Source organism: Carettochelys insculpta, chromosome 6, assembly GCF_033958435.1.
Source record: "Carettochelys insculpta isolate YL-2023 chromosome 6, ASM3395843v1, whole genome shotgun sequence".
Classification (NCBI taxonomy): domain Eukaryota; kingdom Metazoa; phylum Chordata; order Testudines; family Carettochelyidae; genus Carettochelys; species Carettochelys insculpta.
Genome location: NC_134142.1, coordinates 104,848,105 through 104,866,024, shown reverse-complemented (window position 1 = coordinate 104,866,024; position 17,920 = coordinate 104,848,105). Strand labels below are relative to the sequence as shown.

Below are 17,920 nucleotides of genomic sequence, written 5' to 3'. Positions count from 1 at the left end.
GTATTTCTAATGGGATAATTCCCTATACACAATTTCTTTCATGCAGTGTTGACTTATCTGAGGCCCCCATCTCATTTGACTTAGCGTGATCCATGCAATGCTGACTTCTCTTATTGTGGAATGAAAAACAAGTGAAGGCAAATAATGAGTATGGCTTAGGGTGGTGTTTCCCAAAATTACAATGTTAGCATATCCCTTTCACGACTTCAGGGTTATCTGTGTACCCCCCTCTCACATCCTGTGCTTATCTCCTGAGTTTTAGTAATTTACTTTCTGTCACATACCTCTTCAAATCCTGTCGTATACCACTGGTGGTACACATACCACACTCTGGGAAACACTGAGCCTTAGGGAATCTTCCACAGTGAAGATAGAGGAAGTTTCACATTTTGGGACATACCTAAAGCTTTCTAAAGCATAATGAACACCTGTTATGTTCCGTGAGATCTCATTGCATTCCTGAAAACAAGGATGGGAATTGTCATGTTTTTAATTATACGACACTCATTTTCTATAACGCTGATCGGTTATGTCATCCTTTGAAATATTAGCTCTTGTGCTCTATTTTCTCCCAGGCTTTTTGAACACCCCCTTGAGTTCTAACATATTTTAGATACACTTAGCAAAATGTCACATGCACCTTTGATTGAATTTCCTTTCTGTATACATCTCCATTCATTGTTTATGAATTTACAGTGCATTTGCAGTCATTATTAATAAATCAGTGTGCTTTTGTCTTCTGTCACAATGTAATGTATGTATTCAAAAAGAATTGTATGCAAACAAGTCATGTTTTAGAATTCATATCAGTAATAATTATCAGCTTACAGTATTGTTACAACATGTTTTGAAAGAAGATTATTATAAAAAAATAACAAGGCACTGCAAGGTAGTAGGAGTAAGACAGTTCAGTTGATCATTGATATGGGTGCTGTAAATATGCCATCGTATACTATACTGTTTTATTAAGTCTCAAAAAGTCAAAGCTGATTTGAAATAATAATGTCTGACAGAGCTTTGAAGTTTTGCTGCTGCACTCTTACATTTAGGCTTTCTTTTATGTATGACTTTACCATAAAAAACAAAAACACACATGGCATGAATGCTTTCTTCATATCTGTATTTCAAAGAAAGTAGTGAGAGGCTACTTTAGTAAATTAAAAACAACCTGAAACTATGTGAATGGACCCAGGCCATTATAAGGTTTTACAATATTCATGCAAGATATAGTTTGGATTGTTCACTTGTTCAAGGTTACGAGATTGGAATAAACTAGAGAGAGAGAGAGAGAGAGAGGGAGAGAACATGCAGAAGTTTTTTCTTGACAAGAGGGAGATGGCTTTCATTTAGTCAGAAGAACTTAAGAGCTTGCTTGTGATAGTTAGCACCCCGTTCTTCATCACCATTCTTAAAACAGAGTGCTGGATTCCATCCATTCCATGGCTGATTGATTAACTGGTGGACAAATGCTAATTGTTTTAATCAATGCTTTGTGTTCATGGAGGGAGCCTTTTCAGCTTCCATCTAGGATTCTTTTACCTTTATTTTCCCAGCTTGTTTATCTTGTAACAATCTTCTCATCCACCATTCTCATGAACCGTACCACACTGAGGGAGAATCCTACAGTACTTTTACCCCCTGGAACAATTAATGTTACTAAAAGAAATATTGAGGGGTGGAAATTATGCCATAAACATCATAGTTTTAAAGAAACAGATTTTAATAGATCATCCAAACTCTACTTATAGTGCACACATTTACTCTGGTTATCTTGGGAAGAAAAGTTATCTTAGAATTTTCAACAACATAAAATATGTGGAGTCAAATGCTGTGCTCCACTGGCTTACTGTGCCCCATTCTGTTCTGACATACATCCTGTGTAACTCTATTGACATGGCTGAGTTGGCCTGGGATATAAGCCAGTAGAAAGTGTGCTTGGCCCATTCAGAACCCAAAGGTGCACATTTATCAAGAATAATCACTTTTCTTACTTAGTTCATAACAGTCCTAAACCTAAAACATCGCTGAACTTCACAAATGCCTGGATTCCTGCTGTTGTGGTGGGGGTCTTGGTTCAGCTGACTCTCAAGATAGCGTTGCACTCCAGATTTGGGTCCAGACTTCCACAAAGTCAGTGGTATTGGAATCAGGTGTTCTGATTCAGTCCTGTTTGCTTAATGAGCTAAACCAGGAAATAGAATATCACTACTGAAGAAATGTTGCCTCTGCAGGAAGGCAGCTTTCAAAATTTTATATATGTCTAGGGAAACTAACCTTCAGTACTAAGGGAAAAAACCCCACAACTCTTCCTCACCCTAGAACCATTTCAGGGTTTGTGTGTGAATGTATATACAAAGGCTCAGGGAGGAACATATTTTGCATTGCAAGCTGCTTAGTACCCTTTCCATCTAGGTAAATGTCCAACTTCCGGTGTCTTCAGCGAGCTCGATGAACATATTATGATTACTTAAATTAAGAATTATGCAAACTGATCCTCACCAGTTGCAGACCTTCTGGAATTCAACCAAGAAGAAGCTATAATTAGAGTAAATGTTCACAATGCTTAAAATTCACCCTTTGTATTTTCCTAACTTTCATGAGATTGCCCAGTAAACAAATGAAATAGCAAATAATTATGAGCTGTTTATTCAGAACAGAGAAATGCAATACCTGTGCAGTCTATTATCTTTTAAAGAAACACTTCCATGCAAATATTTTCAATAATTAAACTGAAACTATGTACGTGACTATGTTAAGAGAAAGAGGCACTTAGGCTCATCCTTCTATCCATCTTCATATGCTCAGGGCTGCATGTATACTAGCAAGTTCTTTCAAAAGAGTTTTCAAAAGAAGGGGGCTCTTTCAAAATATCCCACTGAGTGTCTACACACAAAAAGCGTTCTTTGGAAAGTAAATCAAAGGAATGCAGCAGTCCTTTCAAAAGGATTCTTCCACTCCTATTTCAGAAAGAACACCTTTCGAAAGAAAATGTGTAGCCACTCCTCGGGGCCCTTCTTTCAAAAGACCAGTCTTGGTGAGGCCTGAGTTTTTGATCATTGTCCTGTTCTGTAGAAAGAGCAGGGCCTGTGTGGATGCTCTCTTTCAAAAGAGCAGATCACTCTTTCAATCTGCTTTTTTATGTGTGCATAAACTCTTTCAAATGAAGTTCTTTTGGAAGAGATCTTCTGGAAGGGCTTCTTTAGAAAGATTTCTGTGATGTAGACATAGGCTTAGTGTCGGTATTGAAAAATATATTTTTATATTTTTGTATATGCATATTTGTATTTGCAAAAATACATGATTCAAAGGTGAATTTCTTCTCAGCTCTCTTGAGATCATTTCATTGTATCTTGCTACTGTTATATCTATCATCAGTTGAAAGAAAGAATCCTGGTTGAAAGTCATTAACACCCATAGACTACATTAAACATCAAAATAAAGTCAAAAGGTTCTTTTGCATGGAGGAAGGCCTGAAATTTTGGCAGGAGAGCAATGGAGAGACGTCTTTTTAAACTGATGGTATCACAAAAAACAACAAATTATAATGTTCTATTGGTAATGATTATTTGTTGATTCTTCTATTACCAGGCCAAAACTCATAAAAATAATACATGCTTGTATTTGTTAAAATTAAATAATTTGTTTTATTGTATAATACGTATTTTAACAGTGTCTGTTGCAATTTACAGCTTCTTAAATTGGACCTTTTATGGAAAGAGATAATTAGTAAATAAATTGGCTTTTCTACTAAAATACTGCTTCAAAAATAATAAAAAGCTATGTTGCCTTTTCAAGGAGGCTTGCATGGCATAAACGTATTGCAGTTAAAACCTTGATCTTTTGATGGTCGCAATGTGGTTTACTTGAAACTGCTTTTTCACATGTGGGCTACGTCTACACGTGCAGCCAACATCGAAATAGTCTATTTCGATGAATAACGTCTACACGTCCTCCAGGGCCGGCAACGTCGATGTTCAACTTCGACGTTGCTCAGCCCAACATCGAAATAGGCGCAGCGAGGGAACGTCTACACGTCAAAGTAGCACACATCGAAATAGGGATGCCAGGCACAGCTGCAGACAGGGTCACAGGGCAGGCTCAACAGCCAGCCGCTCCCTTAAAGGGCCCCTCCCAGACACAGTTGCACTAAACAACACAAGATCCACAGAGCTGACAACTGGTTGCAGACCCTGTGCCTGCAGCATAGATCCCCAGCTGCCGCAGAAGCAGCCAGAAGCCCTGGGCTAAGGGCTGCTGCCCACGGTGACCATAGAGCCCCGCAGGGGCTGGAGAGAGAGCATCTCTCAACCCCCCAGCTGATGGCCGCCATGGAGGACCCAGCAATTTCGACGTTGCGGGACGCGGATCGTCTACACGGTCCCTACTTCGACGTTGAACGTCGAAGTAGGGCGCTATTCCTATCTCCTCATGAGGTTAGCGACTTCGACGTCTCGCCGCCTAACGTCGAAGTTGGTGCCGCTACTTCGAAGTAGCGTGCACGTGTAGACGCAGCTGTGGAAAGTTAAGATGTGTGTTAGAATGAAATAATTTGCATCTTAAAAAATTCATAGGCTAGATTACTTTCTTTTTATCCTTTAACCCCCTCTATAATGCACATCTCTTTTGTAATCCCGTCCAATGCTGATCTCCTCTGTGACCATGCCCTTGTGTTGGAACACAGTGTTCTCTTCTGTATTGTAAGTGGGTAAGATTGGTACCAGTCCTGCTCTTCTCACTCACGTGAGTACTCCCAGCAAGATGGCTTGCACGATAACGTGAGCCAGGATTTGGGCTTTCATTTGCAAATAATTCATCGCAGAGAGCTTAAGTCACATCTGCCTTCATTACATCCAAATAACTCTTGTTAAGTCAGTGGGGTTGCTTTGGAGTAAAAAGGGTCAGAAGTTGGCACCTTATTATACATTTGTAAAGCACTGTCTGTGTCCAATACAACCTCTATTAATATCAATTATTGGTTTGATACTGAGAGGTAATAAGAAGAAATTTTGAAAGAGAAAGTGTTTAAGGCATAGAGGTGAAAGATAAATGGGATAAAATACAACATGGTTTTGCAAAAGGTAGATTGTGCCAAACCAGTCTGATCTCCTTTGAGAAGGTAACTAGATTTTTTACACAAAGGATATACAGTAGATCTAAGCTACTTAGATTTCAGTGAGGTGTTTGATACAGTTACGCATGGGAAATTATTACTTAAATTGGAGAAGATGAAGATTAGTATGAGAACTAAAAGGCGGATAAGGAACTGGTTACAGGGGAGATTACAAGAGGTCATAATGGAAAGTGAAAGGTCAGGCTGGAGAGAAGTTGTCAGTGGAGTTCTTCAGGCATCAGTTTTAGGACGGTTCTTCCTTGACATTTTTATTACTCACCATGGCACCAAAACTGAGAGTGTGATAATAAAATGTATGTATAACGCAAAGTTGGGAGGTACTGCCACCACAGAAGAGGACCAAAAAATCATACACTATGATCTGTATGATCTTGTAAACTGGACAAGTACAAATCGGACAAAATTTAGTACTGGTTGAACCTCTCTAATCTGGAAATCTCTTGTCCAGCAACATCTGTATGTGGCATAATTTTAGTTAGCTGGGTGACCAAGTTTCTCACGGTCCAATAAAGTTTGTTTCCAGCCACCAGCCTTGGCTGTCAGTGTTCTGTGCTGTTATTTAGCTGTAATTTACCTTTAAATGTCTTTTATGATTAATTTTTGCAAGGTTAAATTCGTACAGTTCTGTGAAAGGGCCAGAAGAGAGCTTTTTTATTTAACTGAGGATTATATTATATTCCACAGCTAAGTTCTCAATGAAATTAAGTCTGATCCTTCAGGACTTGTTGAGGCCAAACTCCCACTATCTCTGTAGTGAAGTAACTTCAGTGAGAATTTTGTCTGAATAAAGCCTTCTGTATTTGGCTCATGGTTTGGAATTCAGTAAGACCTTCAAAACTTAAATGCCAATCTTCTAATTGTTGCATATCTTAATGGAAAAATTCTGATACTGTGAACACTAGAAATGTAGACTGCTTTTATGAATTTCATGAAGATATTATAGGATACCTCCTGCATTGACATGGGTAAAAATGTGTTTGTGAGGGTCACTGTGAGCCAAATTTCCAAAAACCTATATCTTCAAGAGTATTTTTGAATGTGCAATAACGTGTAAAGGCAAAAGATAAAATTTGTACATGGAGTAACAGTTCATCCACATAAATTGGCAAGCATATATATTCTGAACCAAGCTCTCCTCTTATTTATATCCTTTTAAATCCACATTAATTCTACTAACCTCAATGGAGTAACAATGTGTTTACATGAAGTAGATGAAAGACCATTTGGCCTCAGATTCATTCCTTCTTTGAAAATCTGCTTCAGACAGATCAAGTAGGGTGCTTCTGCAGAGCTCAAGGAAACACTTTCAAAGTTATAATATTAAGTATTTATTTTCTTTTTTAATAGATTCATCTTGCATGGAAAAACTACTTTCTAAAGACTGGAAAGAGAAGATGGAAAGACTAAATACCAGTGAACTCCTTGGAGAAATTAAAGGTATGATATATTAAATATTTAATGCTGACATAATATTTTAGTCATTGAATAGGAGAATATGTACATTTTAATGCGTGAACACTGAATTGGTACACATTCAAAACTCCCACTGACTTGGATGGGACTATGGGAATGGAATGATGCAAAGTTCAGGTTTTGTATTCCCTCTATTTCAAGTATATGTTGGAAACAAAATTAATAAATTAACACATTTTTCTTTCCAGCCAACTCAACCTGTTTCTTTAAAGTGACGGGTGTGTTTGAAAAACAAAGACTTCATGTTTAAAAATTAATTACAAGTAGAGTTAATAATAATTCCTCTCATTTCAATTTTGTTACAAACTTTAATGTATTATGTTAGTTCTCTTACAATGGTTAACTATCTCAATCTCCGGACACTTTGACTGTGTCTACATGAGAATAATCTGTTGACAGAAGCGACTGTTGGAAGGTATTTCCTGGCAAAACTTCTGTCGACAGATTGTGTCTGCACATAAAAGCAGAGGAATGCACTCTTTTGACAGAGAGCAGCCAGACTGACCAGCCTGCTCTCAACAGAACAGCTGACTGGGAGCTCTGCAAATGGGCTCCCTCTTTAACTGGAGTCCCTGTCTGTTGACAGAAGGGCCCCAGAATATGTAGATGGCTGTTTTGTTGACAGGAAACTGTTGAGAAAGGTGTTGTACCTGAATGCGGAGAAGTGTAATGCTGCTGGTAGATGTTCCAAGTTTTGACAAAGCACGTTCTGCGTGAAGACGCTCCACTGTTTTTTTCCGACAAAAGCCCAGTTTTGCTGGAAAAAACCCTTCCATGTACATGTAGTCTAAAAGAAAGAGACAAAAGCATCCCACAAGAAAAGGGATGTGGTTTAGGATTAATGCATTTTTGTACAAGTAGCATGTGAGGTATTCTTATAGACTGTTGTGGAATGTCACATTTTGATTATTATTGTTTAACCCTATTCTTCAAATATCCTACTTGAAGCATGATAGGTTTTTTTTTATTTTAAACAACTGAATTATTCTTTGAGTTGAAAGAAGCCCAGGGTGAAATTGTGGCAACACTGAATTTGATGGGAGTTTTTCCATTTGCATAGCTTGTAATTCCAGAAGATTTGTGGCACTTGGTCTCTAATCAATGTGGGAGGCTCTTGTTAAACCAGTCCTACCCTCCCCCCCACCCCAAAAAAAACTAAAACCGACCCTACCCTAAAAGTTCCTCCATGAAATTTCCTGTTGGAAGGAAATTCAGGCTGTTATTCTTTGGCTTAGCCCATGGATTCCAGTGGAGTTGCATAGGTATAACTGAGAGAGGAGTATAAGGCACAGTATTTGGGAGCTACTTTGTAGTGTTTAAATAAGTTGTCATAATCATTTGATATATTTATAACTGAAACAGCCAGGGGAGATTTTTAAAGATCCATGAAACAGCGGAGCTCAGCAGAATGATCTGCTTACCTGGAAGAAATCTTATGTCTGCATGTGAAAATTGTATGTCCAACAGCCCATGCTCTATATGCAGATGTTTTGAATAAACAAAGTGGGTTCAGGTTCATCTCCTGCTTTACAGGATTGGGATGCAAGGGGTCCGACCTCCAGTGTATGCCTTATTATTGCTAAGGCTTCTAGTTTTTCTTTAGTGACCACAGCTAAGCCCAGTAACATCATTTATCATTAAAAAGAGTCTGTTTTAAGTTTTCTATTTCTGTTGCAAACATAAATCTCTAGAATAGGCTTACATGCATCATGCAGTTGTCTATTGAAATAGCCTGCAATGGTCTTTTTCAGCATCCAGGGTCTTTGAAGATCAAATAAAGGCCAGTCTTTAAGTTACTCAAGCAATGACATTATTGCAAAAGGGTCAGAATTGCTCTAGCAGTCTTAGATATGAGTGACTCCTGGGTTAACTATCAAGAAGAAAAAGCAGTCATGTAGCACTTGAAAGACTAACAGAATTATTTATTAGGTGATGAGCTTTCATGGGACAAACCCACTTCTTCAGATCATAGCCTTACCAGAACAGAATCAATATATAAAGCACAGAGGTCCAAAAATTGTTATCAAGGTTGACAAATCAGAAAAATGGTTATCAAGGTTGGCAATTTTTCTGTGTTGTCTATTGAGTCTATTCTGGTAGGCTATGGTCTGAAGAAATGGGTCTATCCCAGGAAAGCTCATCACCTAATAAATTACTTTGTTAGTCTTTAAAGTGCTGCATGAGTGCTTTTTTGATTTGATAGAATACAGACTAACACAGCTATCTCTCTGTCACTGGGTTGACTATGCTACAAGTTTGTGCTATGGCTTCCACTGCCAGTATTTTAACCTGAATTGTCTGTATTTATAGGCATTGTGACTTAAATGTCATGGGCTGGCTTTGTACAGTGTACTGTATTTTTACCTTCAACCATGCTGCATTGCATTTTTCTCTTACTTATATGTTTCTTTTACATCCTATATATTTTTTAAAATCAGTTACTGTATGAGCCTTATCTACACCCAAATAGAAGCCTAACGCTTATTGTTTCATGTAGCACACATAAATAGAATGAACTTAGAATGGTTGGATAAGAGGAAGGCATGTCCCGGTTTCCTAAACACACTTCAGTCATTTTTTCAGTATTAGATGCACTGAATAGATAGGTAAGAGCCTCATCATGTAGGTGACTGGTGTTTTTTATTGAATAGCTGGAAAATGCTACATTTTTCTGTGCATATTAGCTGGGGGAAGAGAACAGTGAGGTGCAACAGTTTGCATTTTGTGATTATCAATTACACATTTATGGAATTGGCTCAGAGCCTACTCTTCATGAATGAGTCTATGTGAACATTATGAATACTGTGTGGTTACAAGTATAATAGGTTAGATTTGTTCCAGTATGAGGTAAGATAATTGTTATTTGAATGCATTAAATACACAATTTCCTTTCTCTTTTAGTGCAGTTGTAAAACTATACTGAAATATAGATACATTTCAGGGGCTAAGGTTACACAGCACAAGTGTAGAGGATCATTTTGTATAAAATAAGGCTTCTGATACTATCATATTCTCCTGCTTTACAGTTTGTTCTGGGTTTATAGTAATTACTTCTCAATTATTTTTATATAAGATCCTTTTTTTTTTGCAAACAATAAGTGTTACAGAAGCCAGCTTTATTAATATATCTGTATGTAAAAGACATTATAGGTCTCATATCGCAGAAGCACCCATAGGTTTTTAATTATGCCTCTTTGTATGGCTGTAGACATTTCAAAGCTCCCCTTTGTGCTCTTTATTATAAACATCCCTTATTTCTTTTGAAGTCTGCGTGATATACATACTAGCAATTAAAAACCCAGCTCTGGGTTGGAGACACAAGGTCTTCATAATTAAAACTCAAACAAAAGCTACAAGCAAAAAACCCACTCTGTGATTAAGGTCTGAAGTGTTATGATACATTAGAATCTAAGTTAACTGCTAGGATTTAAAAAATGAATAAACAGGAAAAAAAGATCAGTTGTTTCCAATTAGGGAAATCAATGAAAACATTCCCTTCCTCCTCCCCGACAGCCCCCCAAAAACACCTTGCCTGCGGTTACACTGTAGTGTTCTGTCGACAAAAGTCACAGTTGGAAGAGATTTTCCAACAAATTTTCTGTTGACAGAATGCGGCCACATGCAAAAGCAAATTGGGAGAGCAGGACTGCCTGGCTGCTCTCTTGACAAAACGAGCACCTGGAAGCGCAGCAAACAGAGCTGCCTGTTGTTGTGGATGTCTCATCTGTTGAGAGAGGCCCCTTGGGGCTTTTACATAGCTGGTTTGTCGACAGAAATTTGTCAGTGACAGTGTTATAGCTCAGTGGTTTGAGCATTGGGCTTGTAAACCCAGGGTTGTGAGTTCACTCCTTAAAGGGGCATTTTAGAGGTCTATGGCAGATAGACTTAAAAATAAAATCTGTCAGGGATAGTGCTTGGTCCTGCTGAGAGGGTAAGAGACTGGATTGGATGACCTCTCAAGGTCCCTTGCAGCCTATGAGATATGTATACCTCCATATGTATAAAAAAAATGTTTTGAAGCAGAACACTGCTGGTGAAAGCACTGAGTTTTGTCAACACACTATCGACAAAACCCATTTTGTGTATAGACAAGCGGAGTGTTTTGTTGACAAACCTTTCAGTGTAACTGTAGCCCTTGAGTTTAGAAACTGATCCTGATTAGACATATACAACAGGTTGTAAAGTTTTCTGGTTATGTGTTTATTACAGAGACTCAATGAAATAATATGTTTAACTTTATCTTATATCAATCTAAATCTTAAATATACTTTTGTTTGTCTACTTGTTTAGACATAAGGATTTTGCATGGTGTGTCATAGTAACTACCTTTCTGTGCCTAAACTGATCTTATAAAATAAATTATATCTTAACATTATATAAATGTTGTAATATTTCATAAGTAAAGCCATAATTTACTACCTAGTCTTTATTCTTGGTATTTTTAGTAAAGAATTATATAAATTGGCTCCAAAATAAAGCCTATAAGTTACAATAGTTGCATTTTCTGTTGTGTTAGCTTTAATGGTTAATTTTAATGGTTAATGGTTAGTTTTATATGGTTAATTTCCTGTTGTGTTAGTTTTAATGGTTAAGATACACTTGTATAATTAGTAAGGCCAAAGGAGCTGATGCTGATGTCTTTTAAATTGGTGGAAATCCATATATTTTCATGCAATACCTTAATTTTTGTTGATAAATGATAATTACAGCCCTAATCCTGCAAAAATTTGTGCAGTGGGGGTACCTCCACTGCTTACACTGCCACGAGTTACAGATATCCTTCCTTTGCAGGACTGGGGACATCATTTGCAAAAAAAGAACATGCATATTTTTGCTGCTCTGACCATTAGGGCATGGGATCATGGATCAGTAGCAGTTACCACAATCATGCCAGCTTCTAATATTAAAATGTCATGCCTGTTAATATGTATACGTCTTTAAACTTTATAATTGTAAACTAAATTGAAATAAACCTTCACAGAAATGGAATTATACACATCCAGACAGACATTTAAGAAATAAGTCAATGCATTGTCATACATACAATGGGGCTGGAGTGCACATTGCAATGGTATGTTTTTCCTTGGTGTGATAAAAACTTAGACCCTGTTCCTACAGTCTGAAGTGTGCCTAATGTGCTTGCATGGAATCCTGTTCAAATCAGTTGAGTGCCATGTGGCACACTAGACCATTGACATGCTGTGCTGAGCTTGGGCCAAGGCTGAGTTCAGACTTCAGTGCAAAGTGTTAGTGAATAAATATTTAAAAAAGTTATGCAGTTATTGGGAAAATAAAATATGTCGTTATTTCCTGGACATTACTGCATTTTTCAGTAAGAGAAATAGTAGCAACACCAATAATAGAAAACTTTGTTTCATTTTATTTTCAAGTGCTTATAAGCAGGATTGAAAGTAACTTTGAAAAAATTTGTGTTATCTTCCTCCCCTGTTGAGAAGTTTGCAATTTACTTTAGTTAGTAGGTTTTCTGGGGTTGTTTAGGGTTATATTTTAATATTGCTAAAATTGATATTTATTCTTTTTAATAACTGAGGCCCAGATCATGTGGTCATGTGGTCTCCAAATCAGCAACATTCTTGCCTACATGAAAGAGAATTTTTATTCATTGAGTACAGTGGACCTTAAGGTCTCCTGTTGCTGAAGTCAGTGGCAAAACTGCTCTTGATTCAAGCGCCCATCCTGAAAACACTGGTGCATATAGTTTCCACACAGAATTTCCACTGAAGTCAAGTGTGCCACTTAAGTTATACACCTGCGGAACAATCTGCTGCCCTGAGACCGTAACTTGTAACAGGATTGGCCCCCAATTTGCTAGAGTTTTCTCATGTTTGAATGTCTTGACGTTGCTACTGAGTGCAGATGCAGGGCTAAATGCTGGTAAGGTGCTGCACATAGGCACCTCTCTGAAAACTAATGCACAACACTGAGAAATCAGAATGAATGTTTCTTGCCCAGTTTGAGTTCATTGACTACCCATGGAGAGGCCTTTCTGGAGTCCCCTTTTGACAGGACCAGCAAGGGTGTTGCAGGGTTCTGTTGTCAGATAGTGTGGTTTGCATTCTTTTGTTTGTATGTGGAAATGTTTGGCAAGAGACTGTGTGCACAAGCTATTTGCAATTCTGGATAAACGAAGTCGTTGGGCCTGATTTAGGGTAGAACTTGAGCATGGGTATAAATCTTAATAATTCCAAGCAGACTTTGTGGTCCCTTCCTGCATACGGAATCTTTCTAGAAAGGAGGTCTCCATGTGTGAGTGTTCTGCAAGGAACTCTAGCATGCATCAGCACTGCAGCTTAGTGGCTGAGCCACCCAGGGTTACGTCTGTATGGTAAGCAGAGCCCCACACCAGTGATTCTCAGAGCCTGCATATGCATCCTGGGGCTGTGGGGCTCACGCTATGTTGCTAAAAACACCAGTCTGGACATTGCGGTTCAGGCTGGATCTTTGATTCTGGTACATCCACACTACTATTTTTAGTGCCCAAGCTTGTAGATCTGGAGCCCAAGTCTTATTGATTCATATGCAGTACATTTTTGTGCCGCTACTAAGTAACGGCACCTCAGCAGCCCCAGCGGCAGGATTGGCTGGGAAAAGGGGAGAGGGGAGCTGGCTGGGTACTGGCACCTCTTTTTTTAACAACAAAAAAAGAAGCACTGTTCATATGTATATGTTAATTTACACTTGCAAATTAAAAGAATTACACACAGACTTAGTGTATTAGAGGACTTGTTTAAATGAAATAAATAAGAAAGAACAGAAATGAGATTGGTGTGCATGTGCATTATTAATTGACTCATAATATATATCACCTCCTATTGAGACAGAGATGTTTAACTGAAACCCAGTAGAGTCACTCTGGATTCACACTAGGGCAGTGTTGTTCGATTCACCCATGCATCTTGGTCTTTCTCTTCACATACAATATACTGAAATTATGATTATGTTTGTCACTTGTGATCCTAACTGAAGTCAGTGGAGTTCCTCCGGATTTGCAATGGCATAAGTAAAAATGGAATTTGGTCATGGATTCAAAATGGTGGTATAAATTGTGGACACCTGTGTTTACATTTTCTTCTTTGCACTGAAAAACTAAAATCAAATCTTGACCCATGTCTGATTGAAGTCAATAGGTGTCTTTCCACTAGTTTTGGTGGGAGTTGGATTAGACTCTAGAAATATTTGAGAAGAGATTTCACTTACTCTGTATGGTAGGATGATAGCAAGGGCCTACTATTGTTAAACAGAAGTTTGTCTCAGGTTTTTTTAAGTAGATGTCACCAGCACTGTGTTTAATGTCTGGTTATATGTAGTAATACATATTTGAATTTAATCATAAAGCTGCTGCATTTTTATACAGCAAACATAAACTGAGATCTGCCCCCACATCTTTTTAAAATGGGTTACCTTATAGTTAGCAGTAACAAGAGAGGCTAGCATGCTTGTATTGAGAATGAACTCTCATGCTTATTGAGATTTCTTTGAATAGGTTTCCATCGCAACAGGTGCACTGTTGTTTTATGAGTAAAATATTATCAGCCTTCTGAATTAGCTAGGGCATCATGCAAGTTGTCTGATTAAATAATCAAGCCCAATACTTAAAAATGTACTGATTTCCACAGGAATTTTAAGTTACTAAGTCCCAGTCTCTTATACAGATTTCTCAGTGGAAACTGTGATTGTCTGCAGCCTGCAAGTAGCAGCTTGCAGCATAACCAGTTTGGTGTGTTTTACATAATTCACCATAAATTATACAAGACAAAACCGCTAAAAAAGCATATAATAATAGGTTTTACTTCTAGCCTAACATTTTTAATCTACCAACGAAGGTATTATACTGTATATTAAATCAGAAAAAAGTGGGCTTCTAGTGGAAAATAGTTTGAAAGTGTTCTGCATTCAATTAGGAGGCACATCAGTTTAGAAATATAAAACGCACTGTTGTTTTTTTAAATAATTCAGTTTATGTGAGGGAGTGGGGGAAGAGAGAAAATCCTCAGAATCTAAAGTGCAGCTTACAGTGTGGAGCCCCCATATGCCACCGGTTACTGAGTAGTTTAGTAAACACAGTGACTCGGAGACCCTAGATGTGGATAAAATTTGAAACAGTAGGTTTACTGAGAACAAGCCTTCACCACGAATAGAGAGTGTAACAGAGCAGCTGTCAGACACCAATTACATGCAGGTAACTGTTTATTTTCATATCTGAATCTGTTTGTCAATCAAAGAATGCAATGAATCAGAAGATGGGATCTCAAATGCAAAACCACAAAGTCAGAGAGAGCATCTGGAAGAATTCCAAGCCACAAAAATTAGGGAAAGAACACAGAGGGAACAAAAAACTATAAATGCTTACATAGATGCTGCTTCTATATACATTGAATTTAAATAATTATGTTGATGCATCAGTAATAATAATTGCTGATAAAAATTATAGTCCTTATTTTGGGCAGCAGTATGTTTTAGTAGATGTGAAATTAAATGTAATTTATATTAATTAGGGATAATATGAACAGTATACCAGTGGTTGACATTTCTGACATTTTTAAAGGATGCTACTATACATGAAGATGCTTCTTTTATATTTGTTTTGACTTTGAAGTACTGGAGATTGCGCCATATGCATTTTGTGCACTTAAAGATCACAGCTCTAAACTCAGAGGTTTGAAGGTTATTTATAGGCACGTTTCACTATACTTTGAAATTCATTTATGGGGATTTATAGTTTATTTAACTGTTTACGAGGAAACTTTAATTTTCTCTGGGCCTGGGAATGCATTCTGACTAATGGTGCAAAATCAGCTTCAGCTACTGAAAATGCAGTGCCTGGACTCAAGTTGCCAGATTTCAAAAGACAGTGCAACACGCAGAAAGGTTTTTAACACAGGTTTGTACAGTCAGACTTTTTCTAAGAGAGGAAAAGCCTACAGGGACTTCAAGGTTTTGATTGGTAACATCAAGGGAGCACAGAAAGAAGTTTATTAAGAAAGGTAAAGAAAGTGAATTGGGTCTAGCTCTTCTGTGGTTTGCATGAAACACAGGATTTCAGATCCATTAAGAACCAGAGTTTCTTTCAACTTGTAATGAAAGAGCTTCTCTTTACCTTTGCTGCCTAAGTATCGTGGCAGCTAGGCATTTGCCTAACACATAATTGTGATTCCTCGACTGTCACAGGCTGATTGGGGAATATCTCTGCATGTAATATCCTAAATTTAGGGTTCCCTGTGTTTGCACATGTATACCATCAGACCCATCACCTGTTATTTTTGTCTCCAGTGGTGAGTGGCTACCTGTAACTGCAGAGTCTAATAAAAAAACGCTCTAGCAATTCCCACTCCTACCAAGGGTCACTCATCTGGAATGACAGCCACATAGTTGCCCCCTGCTGTCACTCCTTCTCATGCATTCTCAGTGAAGTGTCACTCATAAGCAGGGCTGCTGGCAGTGAACAAGGTTTCCCTTTTGGCTTCGTTTCCCACATACTATTTTCAGCTTTTGAGCAGGGAATCAGTACTTCCTCTTACTTCCTCTCCCTTTCCCACTACCTGCTTTGCTGGCTGCTTTTCCTCCAGTTCCAGTGTGCCTCTTGGGCAGCATAGTAGACAGGAATAGGTGATCTGCATTGTTGTGAGTCCCTGGACAGCAGCACATTTCATCTTTAGGACACAGGTTTAGTTTGAGAAACAGGACCAGACTGGTTACAAAGAAATTCAAGGCCTGCAGGGGAGACTGCTATGTTTAGGAAGAAGGATGAGGGGTAAAAGATGAGATGGAGAAGCTGGCAGCAAAGAGAAAGACAGTGATAACAAAAAGAGAAACTAAAGGGCAGAACTTGGAAGTGAGAGAGGGGAGGGAACGTTGCAGGGACAAATAGGGGAAGAATGGTTTTATGGCTAATACACAGGATATGCAGGGGAGGAGGGCTATAACAGGCTTCTTGGGTTCAGTTCCCAGCTCTGCCACCAACTAGCTGAATGACCTTAGGAAAATCACATAATCTCCATGTGCCTCAGATTTACCAATCTGTCAAATGGTGTTTTTTCTTATTTACCAACCTGTCAGATAGGGTGAAATTATCTTGCAACAATGAGATGGAAGTAGAATCATTAACATAAAACTATTAGAGAGAGAAGGTCTGAATCAGAAAAAGTTTGGTTACTTGGTATGCTTTAATCAGTGAGCTTCACAAGAATGGCTGGGGAGGTAAATAATAGCAAGGATGGGTCAGTTCTACACACCAAATAGGGCCATCTGTTCACAAATTGAACAGGCTTGGCAAAGTACTACAAGAAGGACTCTAGATCTGGAAAACCTGCATGACAGTGGCTACGTCTACACTAGCCCCAAACTTCGAAATGGCCACGCAAATGGCCATTTCGAAGTTTACTAATGAAGCACTGAAATGCATATTCAGCACTTCATTAGCATGCGGGCGGCCACGGCACTTCGAAATTGACAAGCCTTGCCGCCACATGGCTTGTCCCGATGGGGCTCCTTTTCGAAAGGACCCCACCTACTTCGAAGTCCCCTTATTCCCATGAGCTGATGAGAATAAGGGGACTTCGAAGTAGGCGGGGTCCTTTTGAAAAAGAGCCCCGTTGGGACGAGACGCACGGCAACGAGGCTCGTCAATTTCGAAGTGCCACGGCCGCCCGCATGCTAATGAAGTGCTGAATATGCATTTCAGTGCTTCATTAGTAAACTTCGAAATGGCCATTTGCGTGGCCATTTCGAAGTTTGGGGCTAGTGTAGACGCAGCCAGTGAGAGACAAAAGAAGCTCAATGTATTTCATTTATCTAAGGGAAGGCTAGGCAATGACTTGATTGAAGTCTGTAGTACCTGCATGGGGAGACTACTTCAGATAGTAAGGGCCTCTTTAAGGTGTACCAGGATCTATTAGATGGTAGCTGAAGCTGGACATATTTAGACAAAAATAATTTTAACAGTGATGATAACTAAACACTGCACTAACATACCTCCATATGTATTGTGTTCACTACTGTTTAAAACTCTCAGTAGTGCATGGATGTCTTTCAAAAAGATATACTGTAGCTCAACCCAAAGTTATGGACTGAATACAGGAACTTCTTGGTGAATTTTTTGACCTGGGTTATGCAAGGAGTTAGGCTAGATGATTGCAGAGATCTTTTTTGGACTTAAAATCTATAAATAGGGCTGGCCAGAAAAGGACTTCCAGAATATTTTTTTGTTTTGTTAAACTGGGGGTCTTCAGTGCCTGATTTGGGAAACACTAAAATGTTGCCTTGAGGAGTGTTTTTGTGTTGCCAAAACAAAGTATG

At 38.5% G+C, this 17,920-nt stretch overlaps 1 protein-coding gene across 10 annotated transcripts in view; it reads left to right on the top strand.

The window, feature by feature from the left end:
* Positions 1-17,920, top strand: part of SOX6 (SRY-box transcription factor 6) — a 515,133-nt gene that overhangs the window by 279,095 nt on the left and 218,118 nt on the right. For all 10 annotated transcript variants that reach the window (XM_074997727.1, XM_074997726.1, XM_074997718.1 and 7 more), the window contains one exon: positions 6,479-6,568. In XM_074997727.1, the coding sequence (XP_074853828.1) occupies positions 6,479-6,568 (90 nt within the window). The remainder of the gene's footprint in view (positions 1-6,478; positions 6,569-17,920) is intronic.